The sequence below is a fragment of the Bacillus rossius genome, chromosome 1 (genome assembly GCF_032445375.1).
Source record: "Bacillus rossius redtenbacheri isolate Brsri chromosome 1, Brsri_v3, whole genome shotgun sequence".
Classification (NCBI taxonomy): Eukaryota; Metazoa; Arthropoda; class Insecta; order Phasmatodea; family Bacillidae; genus Bacillus; species Bacillus rossius.
This window is the reverse complement of record NC_086330.1, coordinates 66,051,285-66,075,384: the sequence shown is the minus strand read 5'-3', so window position 1 is coordinate 66,075,384 and position 24,100 is coordinate 66,051,285. Positions and strand designations below refer to the sequence as shown.

Here is a 24,100-nt window from a genome sequence, read left to right as displayed (position 1 = left end):
CTCTCACCAGATGCTACAGTTACTGGAGCCACTATGAGAAGACGAAGAGCCGTACAGATTTGAGGAAAGACAGACTGCAATCCTTTTATGTAAATAATGTTAAGAATGTCTAGGAGGGATGAAAAATGACCACACAAACATTTTTGAGTCCTATCGAATTTTGTAAAAATAAATAAATAAAGTTCATCTTTCAGGTCATATTTTTGTAAATATCAAGGATAAGCCGAAACAAGTTCTTCAGTTTGTTCATGGATTAGCTTTTCACTGAAAACATATTCTGTTGGTGTTGTGGTATAACCATCTTTTTTTTTGTGCTTGAGCAGTACCTACTCTTGTTCTTCATTAAATAGTAGTAGAGTTAGCATTGGTGAAAAAAGCTTTGAAACATGTGACCTTCTTTCAGCAAAATCTTTTAGTTGTGCTTGAAGAATATTAAGAGCTGGGTTGAAAAATTGTACTTGAAGTCTCTCTTAAGGTGACTTGAACACGTACTCTTCAACACCTGTTTTGTAATGAAATCAGTTTTTTCTTTTGGAACCTGGTCATTTAAAACTGAGAATCCATTTGAAAATTCATAGCTAAATATATATACTATTTGATTCTTCAAGAAGCTTAACTCATGAACCTCTTATGAACTGAATGTCGAACGTAAAATACTTTGTGTATTTTGTTACTTCAGTAAAACAAAGCTAAGGACTTAATAATATCTGGTTTCTCATGTCGATACAATTGAGAAGTTTGTACCATAAATTGGTAAAAATAACAAATTCATAAGAATTCATCCATTCAATCAAGCCATTAACATAGTCTGAACTTCAGCTGGTAGGTAAACATCTTACTAGGTATTGATTTTCTAGAGGACTGTTAGCTTCTATTATTGTACTTCGTCTTGTTTTTGAAGTTAAATGAAGAGAAATTCCAGCTTTTTTGTTGAAGAATCTGCCATATTGCAGGGATTACTGAAAATATGTTATATAGCTTTTGAATGTTCCCAAAGTAGGATTTAATCTCAATACTTGTATCAATATGCGTATCACATAGATTTAAGGTATTGACGCAGCAAGGTTTGAAATACGCTTGTGGATTTTCTTCTAAATCCTCTCTGGACGCTTTTATACTTGCCTGACATGTTACAAGCATTGTCATCTCCTTGGTCCCTACTAAAACGCGAATTCAACTGCAATTCTCTTAAGACACCTTATGTATTTAATTATTTTATTGTAAAGAGGACAACCAAAGTTTAACATATATAACACATCTAATTGCAAGAGACAACAGACTTTTGAACTTCAGGGTCCTCTCAGCACTATTCTTTTGAAACTTTATTCATTTGCCTTAGTTCAGCACTCTTACACGCTAATATCCAAGTTTTATTTCACTATGCAGTTAATTTGGTTTGCTGATTGCCCTATAGCTCTTTGGTTGCTAGGGACGGTAAATAAATAGAGAGAAGAAAGAAGGGAGAGACGCCATTGCCATCTTGCAGCGGGAAGATGTTTCTCGGGCTGGGGCGAACCAAAGCCTTGGTTGCCGCCCGAGTAATTGAAGACTCGCGTCATCCGCGGTCGTGTGCTATACAGAATTCTCCATACTATGATTTGCGAGAGTAGTTCTAGACTGAATAAGTCTCAGATAGGGAGTATCGGCGACATCTAGTGCCAACTTCCACGTCGGTCCCGTTCTTCCCCGTAGTGGTTCCGGACGACTTATGTCAGCGCCAGCTACGATCGGCCACGACGTTTGGTGAGACCGATCCAAATTAAAACAGACTTTTTAGGACGATAGTGAAGCCGATTCTTCTGCCAGACATCCGGCGATATCAGATCTTCGGTAGCTCGCCAATTTCAGCTTCCAACGTCCAGTGTTCCAGCGTCGCGGTAGACCACCTGGAGGTCCTAGGAAGAGAGCCTCAAGCCTCCGACAGCTTCTAGCTAGACCAGGCATGGTAGTCGCTGTGTTCCTGTTACCTCATTTACATTTACTTACTGACACATAGGTCTGACAAAAATGCTAAAATACACGGTAAATGATTTTGGTTGTTCCTCTCGCTGAATTGCATGTTGACAGTAACTTCACGTCAAAATCAAAGAACACATTAAAATGCATGTTTTACCACTATTCCTATTTTATTTATGGTAAATGTCAATTACGTCTAAAACAGACCTGGTCATAAGTAATGCAAATTTTCACTCGTACACACAATACTACCAAATTTCTTTTTAATAATTACTTTATTGACAGTAATACAATGCAGTGACGTGCTAGCTGGTTTAGCAGTCTGGATAGTCACTCCATCATCAGCGTTCCTGAGATATACTGCGGAGACAATAGGCGACAAAACCCTGAGAATATTAATATTTTATGATAATTATTATTGGCAGTGTAGACTTTCACAATATCTACACCGTAAAACTCCGCGACGGTACCCGAGAGTCACGACAGTGGCACCCATTATCGTGGGGCTTGTACAATTGGCCACCACCATAACCATTGTGATCGACCAAGGAAGGTGAATACGCCACACTATTATTTCTGTTCCCTTTTTATTTTCATAGTCAGATAATTTTATAAATCTTTTATAAACTTCCCACTTTTCATCTTGGCAAAGGACATATTGAATGAAAAATGGTAAATTTTCTTTATGAGACACATCTGGTGTCCCATCTTTGGCTATGGTGCAGTAGTGATCTCATTAAATTTCCTAAAGTATTGAGTATGTAACTTCATTAGCACACACTTTCAAGAACTCATTCTTGGTTCACCAAGTGAGTCTGAAGTTATTGCCTGGTTCTCTGCAGTTTCATAGCTTTTAACTTTCTTATACAATTTTTTCCATTTTTTTCTTTGACACTACTCATGACTAAATTTAATTTTAATTTGACGATTGAACTTGATCAACACATTTTAAAAAAAAATATTCACTGCAAACGAGCTAATCCCTTCTTACACCCTCGCCATTAGTCTGGTGTTTAAAAGAGATTTCCTTGATGAAAAGGCCTGCCTGACTCATCACGCGGCAAAATTTCAGGAGTAGGATGCGGCCCTTTTAAGACAATGAATTGTCGTTGTTTTTTATCCAGATTTTTCCATTATGCAGGGTCATTAGATACAATTTTCATAAAGCTTTCATGATTTTCATACTATAAACCACTATTATAATGATTTATAGTAGTGTTTTCGAAGTTATTGTTGGAAGAATTTCGTGGGGACACTGATAGAACAACCTATATTTTTCATCAATTATTGCCATAGTTCGTACAATCTCTATCAGTAACTTTGATTAGAATATCTCCCACAATAGGATTATTATGATTTTCAATAGATCGTTCATCTTCATTTAAATGGCCCATACAGTCATCTTCAGGTAGTTATTTTACCTGTGTTTTAATTTCACTAGTAAAGTTGCTTGGAGACTTAAATCAGCCTTTTAAAGGTCATTAAGGTTGCATTGTCCTCTTTGCTGACCGGATGCATTAAATTTTCCTCAATTCCTTTCTTTTTTCCGCCTCAGATTGTAACAATCGCTTAATTTTTATCTTTTATTTTGTTGCCCTGAAAAAACCACATCACTTATCAAAACCAGTGGCGAAACCCGACCCAGGACGGAGGCATGCATGCACCCCCTTCCATCTTCAGGATTGGAAAAACTATTGGTATTTTAAAGTAAAACCATTAAATGACATATAATTTTAGATTTGAAAAATAAAGCCAATCCCTAATTTGGTTCTTTTTTTTTTTTTTTGTTAAACGGACGAACATACCAGGAGCTTTTTTCTCAGAATAAGGCAGTTCAAAACTCTAGCAACCATAGTAAGATTAGGTTATCTTTTCGTCATGCTATATTAAATTTATGCTTTCAATTTGTTACTGTAACCTTCACTAATTTCAGGATATGTTTGTTACTTAAAAGGTTTCAATTTGAATAGTTATTGTTATTAGTCAAAAGCAAACTAAACTAAGGGCTATTTTAACGTCTGGTATCATAAAGTTTTCCAATGTTTATGCATATTTAGGCCCAATTGTACTTAATATTTGATTGTTAAAAAATAATAGATTAGTTGATCACAGTAGGAGTAAGATAAATTCGGTAACAACTAACAAATAAGAAAAATAGCAAAATAGCTTATATTTAATTATATTTAGTAACATAAAATAAAACTTTATGGTCGGTCTACTGGTACTCATTAAAGAAAAACCCTAAAATAACATTTTGGCCTATCTTAGTTTATTCTTAGTGAAGATCGAAATTTATAACTATTAGGATTTTGGGAGAGTGTAAGTTTCCCAAATAAAGACAGTAAGGTTTGAAACATTGCCCTGTTGTCAAATGTTTTATCAGTAAATTTCACTGAGAGGCTGATATTGTAGAGAAACTCGACTTTATTTCCCACAAAAAATAGTAACCTAGTCTTCACAATGCTATGCAGTAGAATACCATACAGCAGGAAACGCCGTATTGGCTTATAAAAGTGAAGACGTGGTAAAACTGCCGGGAGGGTGGAAGGGGGAACGATAGGGTAGTGGGGTACAGTCCCGTAGCAAAAAAATAAAGCCTCGACTGCTCTGCTATCACGCCACGGGCGGACAGGAACTGGGCTGTACCGTACAGCCCAGTATAAGCTTCCTTCTTCCCTTTAAATGGCATTGACTCAAGCCGCTGAGGCCCTTACAGGCTAGAATTTTTGAAGTGAAAACTTCTATAGGAAGGTTTGGATAGGGAGTAAATTCATGTAAGTCATCATCGACTTGGTCACGTGACGTGTTAACGATAACAATATATATGTTCCTATTAGTGTTTAAATTGTGTTTTTGTTCAGTTTTTATTTTAAATCTTAAGTATACAATTACTGTGCAATTAAAAGTGAGTATAAAATTCATTAATGTTTTCATATATATATAGTTTTAATAATGAAGAAAACGGAGTCTGTGTAGCAATATAACATAAAAATTAAGAACATTATTATTTAGTTTTTAATACGTTCAATTACTATGAAATGAGTTTTTTATATTAATTTAGGAGTTATTTTACTAACGTGATAAAACAAATTTGTTGTGATATAATAATTTTTCGTGAAAAATTCCGAAAAGGTCTCTGTTTTTATCAAAAAGTATTTTCTTATGTTACACAATTATATTTTCAAAGTTAGTAGGCTACCTATTTATTATTTCAAATTAATTGGTATTTTCTTAATTCTATTATTAATATTAATTATAGTTATTTCTATTATTATTATCTTTATTAATTCTATCTTTTAAGTTTAGGAAATAATTCTGTGTACATTATATTGTTATTCTCTCTAAATATCTATTTTTAATATTTTTTTTAGATCCTCGATTTCGTGTGTAAAAAGGAGACTTTGTAGCAATATAACCTAAAAATTAAAATCATTATTTATTTTTTTATTACCTACAATTGCTATGCAATGCGTATTTTATAGTAATTTAGGAGTTATAAGTTGTATTTATATTTAATACTTGGCTTGCGCAGCCCATGTGTCTTGATAATAAATAAACTATATAAAAATAAATATAATTGTTGCTTGGAGTGGCGATAGATGTCAAAACCCGATAATGTAAACAGTTTTGATTAACAAGTTTTAATTTAAGATCAAACAATTAATTTGGGTATCCATAATAAAAACTGTTTTTTTATAGTTTTAAGTTTTCAATTCTGTCAGCAGTCCTCATGACTGCTTAAAATTTTTTTTTGTTTGGTGGTCGCTGTAATGTGCAGTACCTAAGATAGTTATAACCAACATTTTCATCACTAAGTAAAGAAATCCCCGTTACGCAATGTTAAAAATGTTTTGGTTCTATACTATGTTAGTTTCAGTTAATCAACAGTTTGTCTTCCCCTTTTTTTAAATTTCGTTTTAATTGTGGCCCCTTTTACAGTTGAGTATTTTGTGGCCCGGGGAAATCTGTACCTTCTGCCCCTGCCCCCCCCCCCCCTTTCCATTTGGATGGCCCTGGGATCCATCAGTGCCTGCGACAGAGTGGTTTCAGAGAATCAGATATTCAAAACACATGAAGCGATGAACTCGACAACTTACAACTGATAATTCGAAGTAAAATAATTTTATAAAACAGGCTACACAATTTGCTAGTTTAGAAATCTTCACCTCTGTGACACTATGTTACAAAAACCCTATTTTCAACGAGAGGAAGTTAAAAGAATTTTAAATAGTGCCTCACTGTAATCAATTATTTTCTACCATAAATATGGGAATTTTTTGACATTTCATAGACCGTAGTGTTGAATGCCACTACAGAGAACATCTAACGGTGGTCAAGTTTACGGTTGATAGAGCATTTACCCCAAAAGTGGACTAGTGTCTTATGCCCCCGGAGTATAAAAATATTTGTATGGGTAAAGTGGCGCAAAGCTATAACACTGTAGGCTTTACTCGCATTAATAAGGACATGGGAACGTATCCCAGTCCATATTTTCTGATTCTGGGTTTTCATGCTTTTTCTTAACCGATACAATACTGGGTTAGTGGCTCACTAGAAGTAAAGATCTAATTCTCCTATTTTTCACCCTATTCTATGCAATGATGTGTTATCTTCTCTAATGTGCTATCGTCTGTTAACTGTCAAAGAAACGTTAAACACATTATAAGAAGAAAAGCTATCAATATGATAAATACTGGAAAGTATATGTATATATATATTAATTGAATATATAACTTTTGGCAAACTGATATAATGTAAAATTATAAAAAGAAGGCAAACTCTATCTTGCCCATAATACTGTTGCACTAAAGGCTATGTTTTGAACACTATCGTAGTGAAATTTATTTGTAACTTGTGGTATTTAAAAATGGTGGGTTTGAACAATATTGTTGTTATTCTTACCTCCAGGAAAGCAATATTTTATTTTTAGTAAATCACAAAAAAAAAAAAAAATTTTTTTCTCAATGTAAAAAATAAATAATTTTTGTAAGACATGGTTAAAGAAGATCTTGCAAAATATAAAAAAAAAATTTTTTTTTACCCTGTGACTATCATTTAAAAATAAGTACGACAAACTACCTTAGAAGTGATATTGCCTTCAAAGTAAGAACTCAGAAATATGGTTAAGATAGCACAATATTCCAATAAGGTAACAGTGAAGTAAATATCTGAAACATTATATGCTCTACTCCTATTGTGAAAAAGTGGAAAAAACAATCAGTGAAAGAGCGAGAGAAACAAAAGGTACTTTCTGTGAAAGTTACAAAAACTTCCCTAATTTTACATGAGGGGGAGGACACAAATAAATACTATTAAAGCTTTTTAAGAGTTTTGTGTTTGGTAGCAAATAAATACTCATTCAGTACAATGCAAAACCATTTCAACAAACGTTTGAATATTTTGCCAAATTATACCATATTGTAAAAAATATATAAAACCAAAATACAGACCTTTTATTTAATTAAAGTTGTTTTGCTATCTCTGAATATATTTCACATAAAGCTCTTACGTGTTGCAGGTCGAACTTTACAGTATACAAAGACACAAACAGAAATATATTTTGTGTTTACTTATGTTTACCAAAAATATAGACATATAATCAATTTTTAAACAGATATTTTAAATATTTAAATACATTTCAAGATAATATAAATGATTTTAGAAGAGGTTTCAGATTTGATTAATTTCCTTTTAATTGAAATGAGCAGGTTTATTGATCTTTGTTTGCAAGAGCTAACAGGATAAAGTGTGATGTCCAGTACACTGGGTGACCATGCGAAGCTCACCCTTAGCCCAGGGGTTAAACAGCAAGTAGATGGCGTCAGGGTAGTTGTAGGTAGCAGGCGGGGCTCTGGGCTGTATCTTCAGCCTGGCCTCTATACGCAGCCTCCACTCGCCCACAGGGGCGTCTGGCGGGCTGCGAACCTGCAGGCGAACCGACGCAAGCTTGTACTGAGAATCATTTTGAAAAGTTTAATATCGATGATGATATAGCGTTAATCAAAGGAGAATCTCAGAAACTTTCCTGTCTCTAAAATACATACGGTTTAAATTGTAGTACAGTCTCATCCATTGCATAAGTACTGCAGATTAGATCAACAAAATGCAGAATCTAAATAAATAAGTGGGTTTTAAAATTACAGTAGAATTACAAATAAATAGTTTTTCGCAACACTGAATAACATTAATTTTATTAAATTTTTCTGTTACGATTTTAAATAATGAAAACAACACCAAAGTTTTTGTAATAAACCAAATTTTAAAAAAATAATTTTTAGTAAAAATTTGAAACATAATGCTTATTTAAAAAAATATAGACATAAATATTTTAAATAAGTCACTGTAATTCAAACTGGGTGTAAATAAGTAAGTAAGGTGGTTAGTTTAAAAACTCCTCTAAAAAGCTCAAATAAATTTTTACTGTTTCATAAATAATCGTATTTATATGCTAGAATTACCTATTTGCAGTTTTGCGTATAAACACTTGTATGAAATCCAATTAGTTCGTCAAATTTTGTTGTTGCTGATAGATACAGCATGTCAACAAATTTACCCTGCAGTCGTTTCAAAAAAAAAAAGTGAAACTTTACACATTAAATGGCTAAAAAACTTTAGGGTACTAAAATATTTAGAACGCGCGTAATATGGCGAAGAAAATACGCCATTATTTAATAGTGTTTGTCCATGTCTTTACTATAATCTACGAATTATTAAATGGGTTTAGGATAGCTTAAATATGATTATAATCTTATAGGAAATGTCTATACAAAAAATCACATATCTAATACTAACACTGCATCCAACCTCAGATTTGGGAGTTTAAAGTTTCAAATTAAAAAGTATGCATGACTTTGCAAAAATATTCATAAGTATTCCAAAGTATGAAAAAGTAGGCCAAAGTTAATGAAATTATTCAAAAGCATGAGAGAAAACGTAAATTTTTCAAAAGTATACGAAATCATGCGATGCTGCTACCATCTGTAGCCGGCTGTAAATATGTTTTATTTAAAACATTTTTAATATGTAAAAATCTTAGCTCTCGGTATACAGCATTTGGTAGCAGTAATTTCGTAAAAAATGGAATGAAATTCGATAAACGGAAATGTATTACAAAGATGGAAAAACCAAGTGCAACCACATAAATCCATTATAGTCAATTTCGTAAACACTAGAGTACATACCAAATGTTTTGGTGTGCCAAATTAAACATTTTGATAGTAAACCGACCGTGGAATATAATATTTATAGTTTTTGCTTGTTGAAGTTTTAGTTCGTGTGATTTTACCAACGATACTGCTTTTTGTTTAAACATATATTTACAAAATAGGCCTTACCCGCTTTTAAAAATATCCTTCATTTATTATATTTTTGTGCCACGAGCCCATTTCATTTCTTTTTTACGAGTGGAATTAATTTCCATTTTTTTAATTTTTACTTACTTGTCAATAGTTTGCATGAAAAATACTGTACTTACATTATTTTCAATATACAAATATTACTGTATATTATTTTTTTCCCCGAACATTAAAATATGTTTGAGTAGAGTTTTGCATGGCATGAAATAACATAATAAAGCCAACTTTGCTTACACAACTAGTCCACTCACAGTGCACCAAAGTATCGTAGCTGTTCCGAAACTAATTGTAGTGCATCAAATACACTAACTTTACTTTTTTTTTTTTAAGCCACCCTGCTCACACCAGCGCACGAACTACATCACAACTACTCGAATCGCATCAAATGCACTGATTATGTGAAACATTGTAGGAAATAAATAAAAATTAGACCTGGGATGGGTTAACCAGAACTGTAGTTATTTTTTAAAAGAAAAAAAATACTTTTGCCCTAAAATGAAGACTTTTTTATATTTATCACTCTCAGCATTATTTTAGAGAATTATACGTAAAATTTTGTTTCCGAGTTTCCTGTTGTAGGTTTATTTGCAAATTGAGCACACATGAATCTGCTCGTTACCGAGTTTAGATGTTAACACATCACTGGCGAGTACTAAAAGACTAGCTCACGTTTGTTTAAACCGCTCATGATTAGGCAATATTCGCGTCATACGTTATATACTTTAAACACATCAACTCCATTACCTTCACACTTCCGTTACCCTGTTATTCTGATATTACTCTACTGGCTCTAAAAATGTTTTGATTCAAACATTTATGATCCTTAACACAAGCGTGTGACGTCAATGGTAACCAAGTTTTTTTTAGCAAAACAGAAAAGTTTTTATAAATTGTAATGTTATTTTGTTAGGTGTAAAACTAATATAATTTAATAAATTCGCAATAACCAATCATATATTGTATCACACAAATTGCACAGGAATAATCAAAAATGCTAGTATAAATAAAGTTTAAATAGTACACGATGATTTTAAAAATTCTTAAATAAAAAAATTGTACAAGCTCTTACCTAATTTTTTTCTATTTATTTGTGTTTAATGAATATTTTAGTGTCTAATTTCAAAATGTACATTGAATATTAAAAATATTTAAAGATAAATAATTTCCCTAATTTGAAATAAAGATTTTAAACTAATGGCGATAAAACCATGATATCTTATCTAATCTGAGCATTGCGCTGTTATACATAAAAAATTCTTATAATAGTTACGTATTTTACAGGCCAAGTAAAAAAAATAAATATTTTATGTCAAATTTGTTTATTTCCTTGTTATTTGTGCCACAATTCATTGTATCTAACTACCAAAGAACTTGATTTGAAGTTTAAAATGTGGAGCCTTTCTCGTTGAAACATTTATGTAACTGGTTCATATCACATACTAGTAAAAAAATATCTAAAATTGAGTTTACATAGCTACATGAGTATGACAAATGAGAAATAAAAAATAATTCCGTTAAGTTACTGCCATAGAAAGTGATAAAAATATAGCAACTGACTGTTGTAAAAATTCACCACACTAATTTAAATATTTATTTCAAGAATTTAATAAGTATTTTAGGAAGCATGCACATAAACTGGTGTCAAGGTTTTTTAATGCAATTAATAGTTTTTATCGAATAAAATTTAATAATTGCCTTCGTTTAAACGAAACCACATTTCAAGACATTTTACATGGCCATGACATTGTATCTTTTAATGGTATTGCTGCAGTTAGTCATTATCAAAAAATAATTTAAATCTATATGCCAATTTCTTCTAACGGGATATTATTCCTTGCATCGAGTCACTATCAAATTCAGGCATTCCGTAAAATATTATGCTATTTTTGAGAATCATAAATATTTTTAAATAAACAAGAAAAAAACATTTCTGGCTAAATTTTGAAAGCAAGCTTTTCCGTTCCTATCTCAACCTATCAACATAAATAGAGGAGAGTAAACTCCCCCAAGTTGGTTTCTACACCGCCCGCCATGTTTGTATAGGCAAACACTCTTCACCTCTCTGTTTACACAGAGACGACGCACCCACTCCTACCGCCGGCGCTACTTCAGCAGCGGCCGCCGAGACTGCTGTCATCTGTCATCGTCACCTCTCTTCGCGGAAGCACGTTACACGTCCATCCATAGCTGACTCACGCATGAGCTGCTGACCAAACACGTCCTGACCTCATCGCTTGCATCACGTCGAAGGAGCGTTATAAAGAAGTAAACTATTTCATACTACCCCAAATAAGCGAAGCCGTGTCGTGGTTGAATTTGACGGTGTGATCGTTCAGTAATGAGTGCACGGTGTCCGGGTACACTGCGAACAACTAAGGGGCTTGTAATAAGTTATGTAACATGTAGCCTATTTCATATATATATGCTACATTTAAAACTTACGAGGCATCAACCGATGATTTATATCGCCTTTAAAGATTGAGCCACGTCACTACGTATGTCCCGACGTTTCGTTCTGCATTGAAGCAGGCATTTTCAGGAATGAGTATCTACTTATAGCTGGGATGTGTAAGGGCTTTTATATGCACTTGCCGCTCATGATAGGTTACCCGAAGAAGACGCCTGGTTCCCACGGTTTCCCACATATTAGCTGGTTCTCAGCTGTGAAGATGCCCGATGCAATGTGGAGCGAAACGTCAGTACACACTATAACTACGACGCAGGAGATTCTTGTTAGTCATGCTAGTATTTTGCCCGTAATCTTAGCCGTTGTTTGTCTGAACAGCATGCTTGACAACGAATATGTTAGGGACGAAAAAACGACAAATTGTATAAAATTTTAGTTTATCCATTAATCCCCCATGGCCTCTGGTAAAAAAAAGCATCGACAAACTATTAACCTGAATGGAATCCAAGAAACCTTCTACAATCTTAATCAGGAAGACAAAAACTGAGATTCTTTGGTGGATTTTTCCAGTATTCGTAATAAATACACGTATTTTTAATTAGAGGCCTCTCTATAGGGAATTGACAGTATTGCTTCTTTCTTCAGCGAGTTATTGAAAATAAAGGAGGTCAGGTTATTGCACAAAGATTTGAAACGTTAGGACGTCCAGTGCTACGCCAGTTACGAACTCATGCTCGTCAATTGAACTCATGCCAAGATTTGTAACGCATACCTCTAGCTTGATTGAGTTCTCATCCTTGGTGATCATTTTCGCGTCCCAGTTGTCTTGGTTTCTGTAGAAGGTGCTACCTGATACGAGTATTCTTCTGGTTCCTCTGACAGGGTCGGGCTTGGAACCTGTCACAATATGATCATGACATGTCAATGGAAAACTGTTGGTTCAGACATTAAAAAAAAACTATTAAATAGAAAATATTTTAACCATTTATTAATCTGAAGTCCGCCCACTTGGTATTGTGATGTAGTTGGCAACGCACCAGGTTTCGGTGCGAGGGCTCTTGGTTTGAATGCCGGTTAAGACATGGATGTAATTTGTGTCTTAATCGTCTCTTTGGGGCTTAACCATATACCAACTACATTTAATCAACTACACGGAGTTATATAAAAAATAACCTCAATAACTTCAACGGGGAAAATGGTTTGGTTGGCTCACTGGTGACTGTCAAAATTTACCAGTGTGTTAATTATTAAAAAAAAAAAAATTACAAGAGTCACGGGTTCGATTTCCGGCCGGGAAGGGGAATTTTCAATCCTAGTCCATGGTTTAAGGACTGAGGACTTGTGACCTCTCTTTCACGTTCGTCCTTGCGGAATGCAATGGTAAACCACGGCGGAATCATCCTAGCTTGGCAAGCATACGGACGTCACGGCGTTGACTGTGTTCACGACACCCAGCAGTGGGTAAAACGACCCATTAGCATCGATAATCCTAAATTTCAATTGATTTTAATCCACATACATCATTGAACATGTTTAGACATAATTTAATAGAAGAAACCAGAGTACATAAAAAATTTGGCATATTATTGTTTTGTTTTTAGTGGTATGTTAACTCAGTTTAAGACAAGGTGTGTAATTTTTAACATGCTTTTTTCTGCAAACATTCAGACTGTGAAATCTAAATTATGTCATTAAATTAACAAAATATATTTATAAAATTATAAGGTGCTAAAATAATGTGTTTGTTTTGTTTACTATATAAAAAAATTACACTTTTAATGTATAAAAGTTTCACTAAAGCCTTTTTTCAAAAATGTTACACATTTAATATTACACATGTGACCGAAAAAAATTAACGAAAATAAATAAAGCGTATAGAACATGAGTGTTGTGTCATAACTACTTGTACTAAATTATTTAGTGTTGTTGTAGCCAACACCGGACTCGAACCCAGCACATCACTCCCCTCCGTCCCACTTCCCCCACTCCAACGGGCAGCCTTTCCTCACCTACCAGTGCCCCCTCCACCATTCCTCCTCCCTTCCCCTTTTTTAGGTCGACAGTAGCGCCTCTTGTGGCATAGATTTAGTGGGGTATAAATAGGGCCGCCCGACCGGTCTTCCTTGCAGTCCTCGCTCACTAGGAGTAAGGCTGTCCATCTGCGTAGGCACGCTCTTTGGGATCATTTAGCTAGGTCTATCTAGGTCGTCAGTATGCTCGTGGAAACCGCACATGCTTAACATGGGTCCCAGTTAAGAATTATTCTTCGGTGTGAAGCTTGCTTACTCTGGATGCACTCAGGCAGTGGCGTGAGCTCCGCCTCTGACTGCGTGTTGCGGGATTGTCGGCGTTTGAACTTTCTATCAGGCCGTGGGTGGTTGTAGGTCTTCCCTTCATTTGTTTAGATGCGTTTTCAGTCGCTTTACACTGACTTAGTGTTGTTTCTAATTCAGTTAATCGGGTCCGTTTCATCCGTCATTGTGTGCCTACGTTCGATGTTAGATATTGATGGTTAATGATAGGTAGAATCCTTAGTAATGATGTAATGGTGTATGCGTACACTCAGTTGGAGTAAAATTTACGTATTTAAATGTTGCTATAATAACATTTATATCGCAAGGTTTAACGTATATTTTTTTGAGAGGTGTTTTTATGGGGTTCTGCTATACACGTCCTAGGGTTGATAATACTAATGTACCTGAGATTACGTAAGGGTGGATACGTAACATAGTTTTCTTATCCTGTGTTGTAATGAAGTTTTTGGTCGAGTTAATAAGACGTCCATTAAGTTTGGATATGCACCTAAAGGCGAAACAATTCAATTAAGACGATTCATTGTTATGTTTGTTGTTCAAAAAAAATATCGTCATAACTATTCTTCATGTACCTAAGACTATATCTCTAAAAAACTAACTATAAGCGTGTAAGATGATATAAATGTAAAGAACTAAGTGATAAGATAATTTGTAAATCACTGCTTATGTTACATGATTAAAGTTACATATATATGTCACCGTTTTTAATCTTTCATTTCATAAAAAGATTACCTTAAATTCTTCAAAACAAACAGAATACTGTATGCTAAACTAGCCTTCGCTAGTATTTTGCTCTGGTCACGTGTTATTTGTTCGCCCAGCTAATGTAATCAATCCGGGTGGTCCGGGGATTGGTTACAAGATCTGCGCTACTCTGCTGTCCGCAGCAGTTAATCTGTTTGTTTCTTCTTTTTCATGGCTACATCGGATCGTGGAGACGGTGTTGGATGGGTTTATAGGCTTCATAAGCCTGAACTCATCCAATACCTATCGGAGAACGACGTGAGTACTGACGGTGCGGAAACCGTAACGGAGTTGCGAGCCCGTCTGGTCGCGCATTTACGCGCGTCCATAGTTGAAACGTCTGGCAACCCAGCCGGTGCCTTCTCTCCCAAGGTTCCCGCAGTAAGTGAGTTTACAGATCCGTATGCTCCCAAACTGTTCTTTTCTACATTAAAATGTCTACCATTGCTGGATAGCAACCATCCTAAAAAGGTGTTAGATTTCTTTTTAGAGGCGGATCGCCTACACAAGTTGCAATTGATTTCACAAGATATCTTCCTAAAGGGATTATTAACGAAATGCGCAGGGGTTTACGTAAATACGTTAACGGAGGCGATAGTGCAGAGGCAATCATATGCTGAATTTAAACATTCAGTCCTTCAGGCTGTTTGTCCTCCTCTTGTCATGGAACAGTGTAAACGAGATTATGTATTACGTTTACAGTCACCAGTTGAAAGTGTGTCTCAGTTTATAGATAGTGTGATAGCTTACGCCTTGGTTTTGGGGTTTCATTTTAAGGAAAGTGAACTCGTGGAGTTGATAATGGGCAACGTTTCGCCGGTCGCCATTAGTTTGTCAAGTATGTTGGCTCTTCCTCATTCTTTTGAGGAGTTACGTAAATGGGCGATTGCTGTTGACACTCGCATTCATGCACAAAGCAGATTCACATGCGGTAACGAGTTCAATACATCATATAGTAAGGATGAGCATAAGAACGTTACACCAAAACGCCTTACACCCAATCTTAACACTAATGTTGTTGTCACCCAGAAGGGGCCTCCACCTATGGCTAATGTAAGTCCTCCTGTAGCCCAGACTACGGCGCGCAGTCCGGCGGCAGACACACCGCGTCATCAGGTACAGTCGGGGACACAATATTCTCACCGCCGGTGCGCGAACTGCACTCAATTCGGCCATGCTGTAACCGATTGTCAAGCTCCTAGGGTAGACTTTCACAACAGAACTTGTTTTAAGTGTAAAAAGGAGGGACACTACCGGGCTGCGTGTCCGGAAAACCGGTTTTGACGGGGCGTAAAAGAGGTCGTCGCCGTCGGTTCCTTCGTAAAGCCTCTTGTCAAAATCCGTGTTTACATTATGTACAAGTTAAACTCAAAGACTTTTTTTTTCCCGCATTAATCGATACGGGCGCCACCCGATCTGTGGTGAGTCAACAATTTGTGAATGCTCTCATGAAAATGAAATGCTTTTCGTCTACGTCTTTTATACAGCAACCTATAAATATGTGTGTGGCTAACGGTAACGTTATTTCGTCAGACAAGTCTGTGATTTTACACATAAAATTGAAACACTTTTCCTGGTCATGGAGTTTTGCTGTGGTGGATGGCATATCTCCTGAATTCATTATCGGTCTGGATTTTTTAAGTCATGCCCGAGCTGTGATTGATTTGAGTCATCATGAATTATGTTTTGACTTCGCGCCCACTTACAAAATTCCGTTGCACGCCAGACAGCAAGATGACACCGTGTTTGTATGTCCTGATGTAGACAGTGAAATACCGAGATGTAAACTAGATGAAGTGATCGCCCAGTATCCCGACGTTATTACTAAAAGGATTGGGAAGTGCGATGTCCTTCCATACCGGTTTTACCTACGTGATGAAATACCAGTCCGCAGTAAGTGCTATCAAGCGTCTCCGCCTAAGTTACAGGCCATGCGTGAAATTATTGATAAACTTATTAAGGAGAATGTTATTGTGCCTTCGACTTCCGACTTCAGCACTCCTACTTTCCTTGTACGCAAGAAAGACGGTGTAAGTTGGCGCCTTGCTCATAATTATATTCCGCTCAATAAGAAAATAGTTTACCAGGATGTCTACCCTCTTCCGACAGTAGAGTGCGCTCTTCAGCATTTAGGTAAAGCTAAATATTTTTCTACAATAGATTTAAACAACAGCTTTCACCAGATTTTACTTCACCCTGCTTGTAGAAGATATACTGCCTTCTCCACTCCTTTCGGGCACTTTGAATTTAATAGATTACCCATGGGAGTCACATTTGGAAGTCAAGCCATGAGTAGAGTCATTGATCACATCCTGGCAGATATAAAATACAAATTCGTATTCAACTATATTGATGATATTATTATTTATAGCAACTCCATGAAAGAGCATATCACCCATGTTACTGAAGTTTTAAATAGATTAAGAGCGGCCAACCTCACGATAAATCCAAAAAAGGTGGAATGGGGTAAAACTTCAGTTATGTTTTTGGGCTATGTTTTGCACCAGGGTGAATTGCATATGAATCCGGATAAAATAGCACCTATCATTCATTTTCCCAGACCAATTAATATTAAGGGTGTTCAACGTTTTTTAGGGCTAATTGGTTATTATGCTAGGTTTATTCAAAATTATGCTACAGTGTGTGCTCCTTTAAACCATTTAAGAAAAAAGAATGTCAGCTTTACATGGGGTGACGAACAAGAGGAGGCCTTTCAAAAGTTAAAAAACCTAATAACGTCACCACCGGTCTTGATACTTCCTGACTTCAGTAAAACTTTCGCTGTCCAGGTAGATGCCTCTAGTGTAGCGGTAGGGGCAGTTCTGGGACATGTTGAGCAGGGTAATTTGAGACCGATAGCATTTGCCAGTAGGACACTGTCGGAGACTGAACGTCAGTTCGGTGTATATGAGAAAGAAGCCCTAGCCTGTCTTTTTGCCTTAGAAAAATTTGAGTCATATGTGGATAATCGAGAATTTGACCTATACACAGATAACCAAGCCCTAAGCTGGTTATTCAATCATCCCCATCAGTTAGGTAAACTAGGCAGATGGATCCTACGCCTATCCAAATTTCGGTTTAATATTCATCATATACCTGGTAAAGATAATATTGTTGCCGACACGCTTTCACGCATGTTCAACCCCGATGAATTTGAAATTAAAAAAGAAAATAATAGTTTTATGGCTCAGATACACGCCTTTCAGTTATTCCCAGAATCATATTTAAACATCCGTCAATATCAAGATGAAGATTCCCTATGTCTAGCGATTAGGAAGGATTTGCATAGTAAGAGAAATGTTCCATATATCATCGACCAAGGCTTAATATATTTTACGGGTAAGATAGGAAAGGCAAAAAAGGCAGTTGTTCCCAAGGCGTTACGTCCTATGATCATGTGTTATTTCCATGCTTCTGCCATAGGATGCCATCTAGGCATCGATAAAACCATCCAACGTATTTCAAAACATTTTTTCTGGCCCGAAATGAAACAAGATATTAGAGGTTATGTTAGAACTTGTGTTGATTGTCAAATGTCGAAGCCTCCCCACAATGCCAAAAAAGGCCTTTATGTCGCCGACCCTCCCATTGCTCCTTGGCACTGTATTCACGTTGATATTTTCGGCCCGTTGTCTCGTTCAAAAAAAGGAAACATATGTGTGCTAGTGGTTATTGATATATTCACTAAATTTGTAATATTACTGCCCCTTCGCAATATGAAAGCAGAAACCATAGTTAAGAGTTTGACAGATAATGTGTTTAAGCTATTCGGACCTCCAAACATAATAGTGTCTGATAATGCCCCATACTTTCAGTCCTCTGTGTACAAGAATTTTACCTTTCAGTGGTCGGTCAAACCTGTGTATAGTTCGCCATATTTCCCTCAGGGCAATATGGTGGAGCGTGTTAATAAGGTCTTGAAAGGAATCCTTACATCTTTTTACCGGGTTGATCAGACTCTGTGGGATTCCGATTTGGCATTTATAAACATTGGGCTTAATTCATCGATTCATTCAGCGACAGGTTTCCCTCCCTGTGTACCTTTCTTAGGTAGAGACTTGTCCCATCCACTCCTAAACCAATGGGGTCTTCCTCCCATCGACTCCAGCTTAGATGCCAGTTCGCTTAATCGAGTGTTGGATACTGTTTCCTGTAACTTGGAAAAAGCGCGCCACGATGTGGCCATGTCATATAATAGAGACAGATCTGATCATACGTATAAAGTAGGTGATTTGGTACTTGTAAGATGTTACAAACTTCCTAATCTTGCTTCTCAGATAAATTCTAAACTTATACCCCCCTATGAGGGACCGTTCATTGTGGAGCGATTCCTCGGGGTTAATACAGTCCTTTTAAAATGTGTTGATAATCCTAGGAAATTTCGTAAGGCCCATGTAGCTCAATTAAAATTCTTTTTTCAAAAGTAAGGTACGGTGTGAGTAGGCTGTAGAATTAGGTTGTTTAGTTTTTAAGGTTCTGTTATGTTGTGTGCCCAGTTTGTTCTCTCTCCTCCCCCTTGTTTCAGTTGATCGCGATCGTCCTTGTCTGTGTCCTTCGTCCTTCCCTTGTGCTGCTACTATGGAATCATGTCGCGTGGGATCTTGCGGTGGGTTCGAGCGAAGCCTTCTGCCCGGACTTGGGCTACATCCTCTCGGAGCGTACCTCGTCTGCCTGCAGTTGAAAATATCCGATCGTCGACTGCTCAGTGTTGGTGTCGTGAGTAGACACCAGTGGAACCTCATCTCTGGACCTCGCCGTGCTTCGACTAAACGACGCATCTCGGGGGCATCTGCAAGAGTTGTGCCACCCGCTTATACTTCGGCCTGAAGAGGGGTATTGTGGGACGGTTTGGTCGTTTTGGTACCCTCACCCCGGCCGGTTTTAGCCTTGGATAGTGTCTAGTGTCTCAGCCATCAACAACTATTAAACATTCTCTTCTACATTCTACTTGCAACACTCTTTTAGAGACCTGTACGTGCTTTTTTGAGACTTAACATTTTCGCTGGCAAGAGGAAGTTTGGAGGGGGAAGTTGTAGCCAACACCGGACTCGAACCCAGCACATCACTCCCCTCCGTCCCACTTCCCCCACTCCAACGGGCAGCCTTTCCTCACCTACCAGTGCCCCCTCCACCATTCCTCCTCCCTTCCCCTTTTTTAGGTCGACAGTAGCGCCTCTTGTGGCATAGATTTAGTGGGGTATAAATAGGGCCGCCCGACCGGTCTTCCTTGCAGTCCTCGCTCACTAGGAGTAAGGCTGTCCATCTGCGTAGGCACGCTCTTTGGGATCATTTAGCTAGGTCTATCTAGGTCGTCAGTATGCTCGTGGAAACCGCACATGCTTAACATGGGTCCCAGTTAAGAATTATTCTTCGGTGTGAAGCTTGCTTACTCTGGATGCACTCAGGCAGTGGCGTGAGCTCCGCCTCTGACTGCGTGTTGCGGGATTGTCGGCGTTTGAACTTTCTATCAGGCCGTGGGTGGTTGTAGGTCTTCCCTTCATTTGTTTAGATGCGTTTTCAGTCGCTTTACACTGACTTAGTGTTGTTTCTAATTCAGTTAATCGGGTCCGTTTCATCCGTCATTGTGTGCCTACGTTCGATGTTAGATATTGATGGTTAATGATAGGTAGAATCCTTAGTAATGATGTAATGGTGTATGCGTACACTCAGTTGGAGTAAAATTTACGTATTTAAATGTTGCTATAATAACATTTATATCGCAAGGTTTAACGTATATTTTTTTGAGAGGTGTTTTTATGGGGTTCTGCTATACACGTCCTAGGGTTGATAATACTAATGTACCTGAGATTACGTAAGGGTGGATACGTAACATAGTTTTCTTATCCTGTGTTGTAATGAAGTTTTTGGTCGAGTTAATAAGACGTCCATTAAGTTTGGATATGCACCTAAAGGCGAAACAATTCAATTAAGACGATTCATTGTTATGTTTGTTGTTCAAAAAAAATATCGTCATAACTATTCTTCATGTACCTAAGACTATATCTCTAAAAAACTAACTATAAGCGTGTAAGATGATATAAATGTAAAGAACTAAGTGATAAGATAATTTGTAAATCACTGCTTATGTTACATGATTAAAGTTACATATATATGTCACCGTTTTTAATCTTTCATTTCATAAAAAGATTACCTTAAATTCTTCAAAACAAACAGAATACTGTATGCTAAACTAGCCTTCGCTAGTATTTTGCTCTGGTCACGTGTTATTTGTTCGCCCAGCTAATGTAATCAATCCGGGTGGTCCGGGGATTGGTCTTATTACCTATTTTATTTTTTAACAAGTCGATGCTTTCAAATTAGGATTAAATTTAACAAACTATAAACAAAAAACTGTATAGGAGTGATCGTTACTATATTATCTGCCCCACATACACTTATAATGAATGGATACAATGGTAATATAATTTTGTGAACAAAAATAATTTTTAATAATATTATTTTAAAACTGAAACTTATAAGTTAGAATGAATGATTTTCTTATGAAACCAAAGAATGTTATTACGAGTATTCTCACAAATCGGAAATCATTGCATCCTATGTGTTATAGTTTGACCTCCATTGTTGTAGTGTACCAATGCAATTTTGCTAAAATATATTTTTGGTATGCTGTCCTACGTGTGGCTACCAGGTTAGAATTCAAAATTAGTGCATTCATATGCACTCAGCCGCATTTCTTATTGCATTCCGGTAAATTGTTTTTGCAGTAATTTTTGACATGAAACCATATATATTCAAACATGTTGTTAACTTAAATTCCCGAAAGTTTGATTTGTTTTCTGAATTCTTCATTTTAGTTGCTGTTTTTAGTGCAAAAAGTATTCAAAGTAGAAACCCTTTATGAATACAAGTGAATATAAGGTGTTAAATTCCGTCTGTTCAGTCTATAATAGAGGTTATAGCAGTTCAGGAGTGTAAAATAAAATCTCCATCTTTTTGAAGTACTTGAAATGAATATCAAACATTATCAACAATTTCTAAAGACACATTGAAGTTTATTTTTATGATATTTAAGAACATTTTACACTTACTAGGTGTTTGCTCCAGTAAATTAACTAAAACACCTGATTAAAACAAAAAAAATTCCAATATTTTCCCCCAATCATTCTAAGATTTTGTGCACCTCATTTCAAGAAGGAAACTGAAAGTTGCTCTCTCGCACAGTGGGACTATGAATGGTGATTGTATCACTTGGCTTCAACCAAGATGAACCGGGTTTGATTTACGGCGAAGTCACACTTGAATTATTTTGCAAGAGGAAACTTTGTAGACTTTGCCGTGAATCTGTGTCAATATTCTCGTGGCGCACCTGCTTCCCCCGACAATTTATTTCCTCCATGATCCACTTTCATCACATTAATCTTATTTCGACGAGACATTAAGCTTGCCTTGCTGCAAAAATAAAGTCCTATACAGAAAAAGAAATTGTACTATTTCTATGTAAATCATTTGACAATAAATTGCTTGCAATGTTACAAGAAAAACATATTTTAAATTTGTACACCTTACTTCGGCTATTTTAGCATGTATGAAATAATTTTTAGAAAAAAAAATTTTTTTTTTCTTATGAAAATTGCCGCATAATTTTACATTTGAATTGATATTCGTTACAAGCATATTTTCAAACCAAAGAAAATGTATAATCGAGTATTCAAATATTAAACTTAATTTTGTTCTATAATTCTTCTTGATAAGTGCATTTAATACTGGAAAGCTATCCCAGGAATGGTTTAGAAATTATTTTAACTAATGCATGCATTGAGACAACACAAAGAGCATAACTGTTCAGGTAATAATCCAAACCCAACGTAAAAGTTCATTTGAATGTGGCAATTGACAAATATCTCTAAAGCAACATGACTATTTCAGTTCAATATACGAACAGTTTTGTCGGTGTGAAGGAACGTCTGAAACTCACGTGTTGGTAATTGTGACGAAACATGTTTTGCACTACCGGTATAAAACCTCCTCGAAATAACTGCTTCGCATTCGGCACAGCTTCGAGGAACTCATCGACGCTTCGAGTGCCGGCCTGGCTGGAGAGCCGCCAAAACTGCCTGCCTGCGGTGTGTTGCCGTTGTTACCAGAGACTGGGAAAGCATCCAGATAGAGCGTTATCCGTCAGACGTGAAGCTGTTTTCCCCCCACCTTTTATTTCGGAGTTTCACATACCAATGTGGCGGACGATTGTTTATACTTTATCAGCTGTTCTAGCCTGTTTTGATTAACGACAGTACTTAAGCTGTTCGGAAGAATGTAATACAAAATATTACCGGTTATTACGTTAAGATATAAAAAAAGTATGAAATGAAACCTTCATAGTATTATGAGTTGAAATATTTGCTGGACGACATAAAAATTTATTTGAATATGTTTTTTTTAATTTATGTAGAATCACGTACAATTTTTGTAGTAAAAAATTATTCTTTAACAAACATAAAGGTTTCTAGATCCACAAATTCTATTTATCTAGTATGTGAAGTTCAGTCATACCAATATTACCGGTTATTACGTTAAGATTTAGAAAAAGTTTGAAATGAAACCTTCATAATATTGACATGAGTTTAAAGGCTGGATGACATAAAAATAAATATTTGAGTATTTTTTTTTTTGCTGTATGTAGAATCAAGCACAATTTTTGTGCTAAAAAACTTTCTGAAGTAATTCTTCTTTAAAGCACATAAACATTACATGATTCTCAAATTCCATATATCTATTGGTACGTCTAGTAGATTTATATACCCCTCCTCTTAATGATTTCCCACCCTCACCCAGAAATGGACCTTATGCCCTAACTGGACACTTTCCTCATCTCTGGTTGTTATAGTGCATTCTCGGTAAAAGAGAATACAAGCGTTCGTTCCAGTGGTACGTATTACTAATATATATGTTTTTAAAACGGAGGTTAATGTATCTGATGAATGTGAACTTGGAAGTAATTGAGAAAAAATGTTTCGTTTTCCGTTTAATTACCAGTTTACAGTAGCAAAGGAGTTTCTGAAAAAAAAAAGTCATTTTTATTTTTAAGTCTCTATTTTTTTGCCTCTTCTAAGAGAACCCAGCTTGCTTAACATAATGTTTATACCAATAAGAATTTTTTTTAAATTATTTTGAACTAAACAATTGACATTATGGTTAATTGCAAAACATAAGCCAAATAAGTGTGGAATTCTCATTGTTAGATGATTTGTGTATATTAAATCACGATATTTTATTTACATAAAAAATTTAACATTTAAATTATTAAAATTCAATGTCACTTTCAAACAATTACAACACAAAAATACACTTCAACCTACATGAAA

General features: G+C 35.9%; 1 protein-coding gene across 1 annotated transcript in view; it reads right to left on the bottom strand.

Moving 5' to 3' along the window:
- Positions 1-7,689: 7,689 nt before the first annotated feature.
- Positions 7,690-24,100, bottom strand: part of LOC134528869 (hemocyte protein-glutamine gamma-glutamyltransferase-like) — a 116,330-nt gene continuing 99,919 nt past the window's right edge. The window contains exons 4-5 of the mRNA XM_063362554.1: positions 12,491-12,615; positions 7,690-7,881 (exon numbers count right to left, since the gene is read on the bottom strand). Of these exons, the coding sequence (XP_063218624.1) occupies positions 7,690-7,881; positions 12,491-12,615 (317 nt within the window). The remainder of the gene's footprint in view (positions 7,882-12,490; positions 12,616-24,100) is intronic.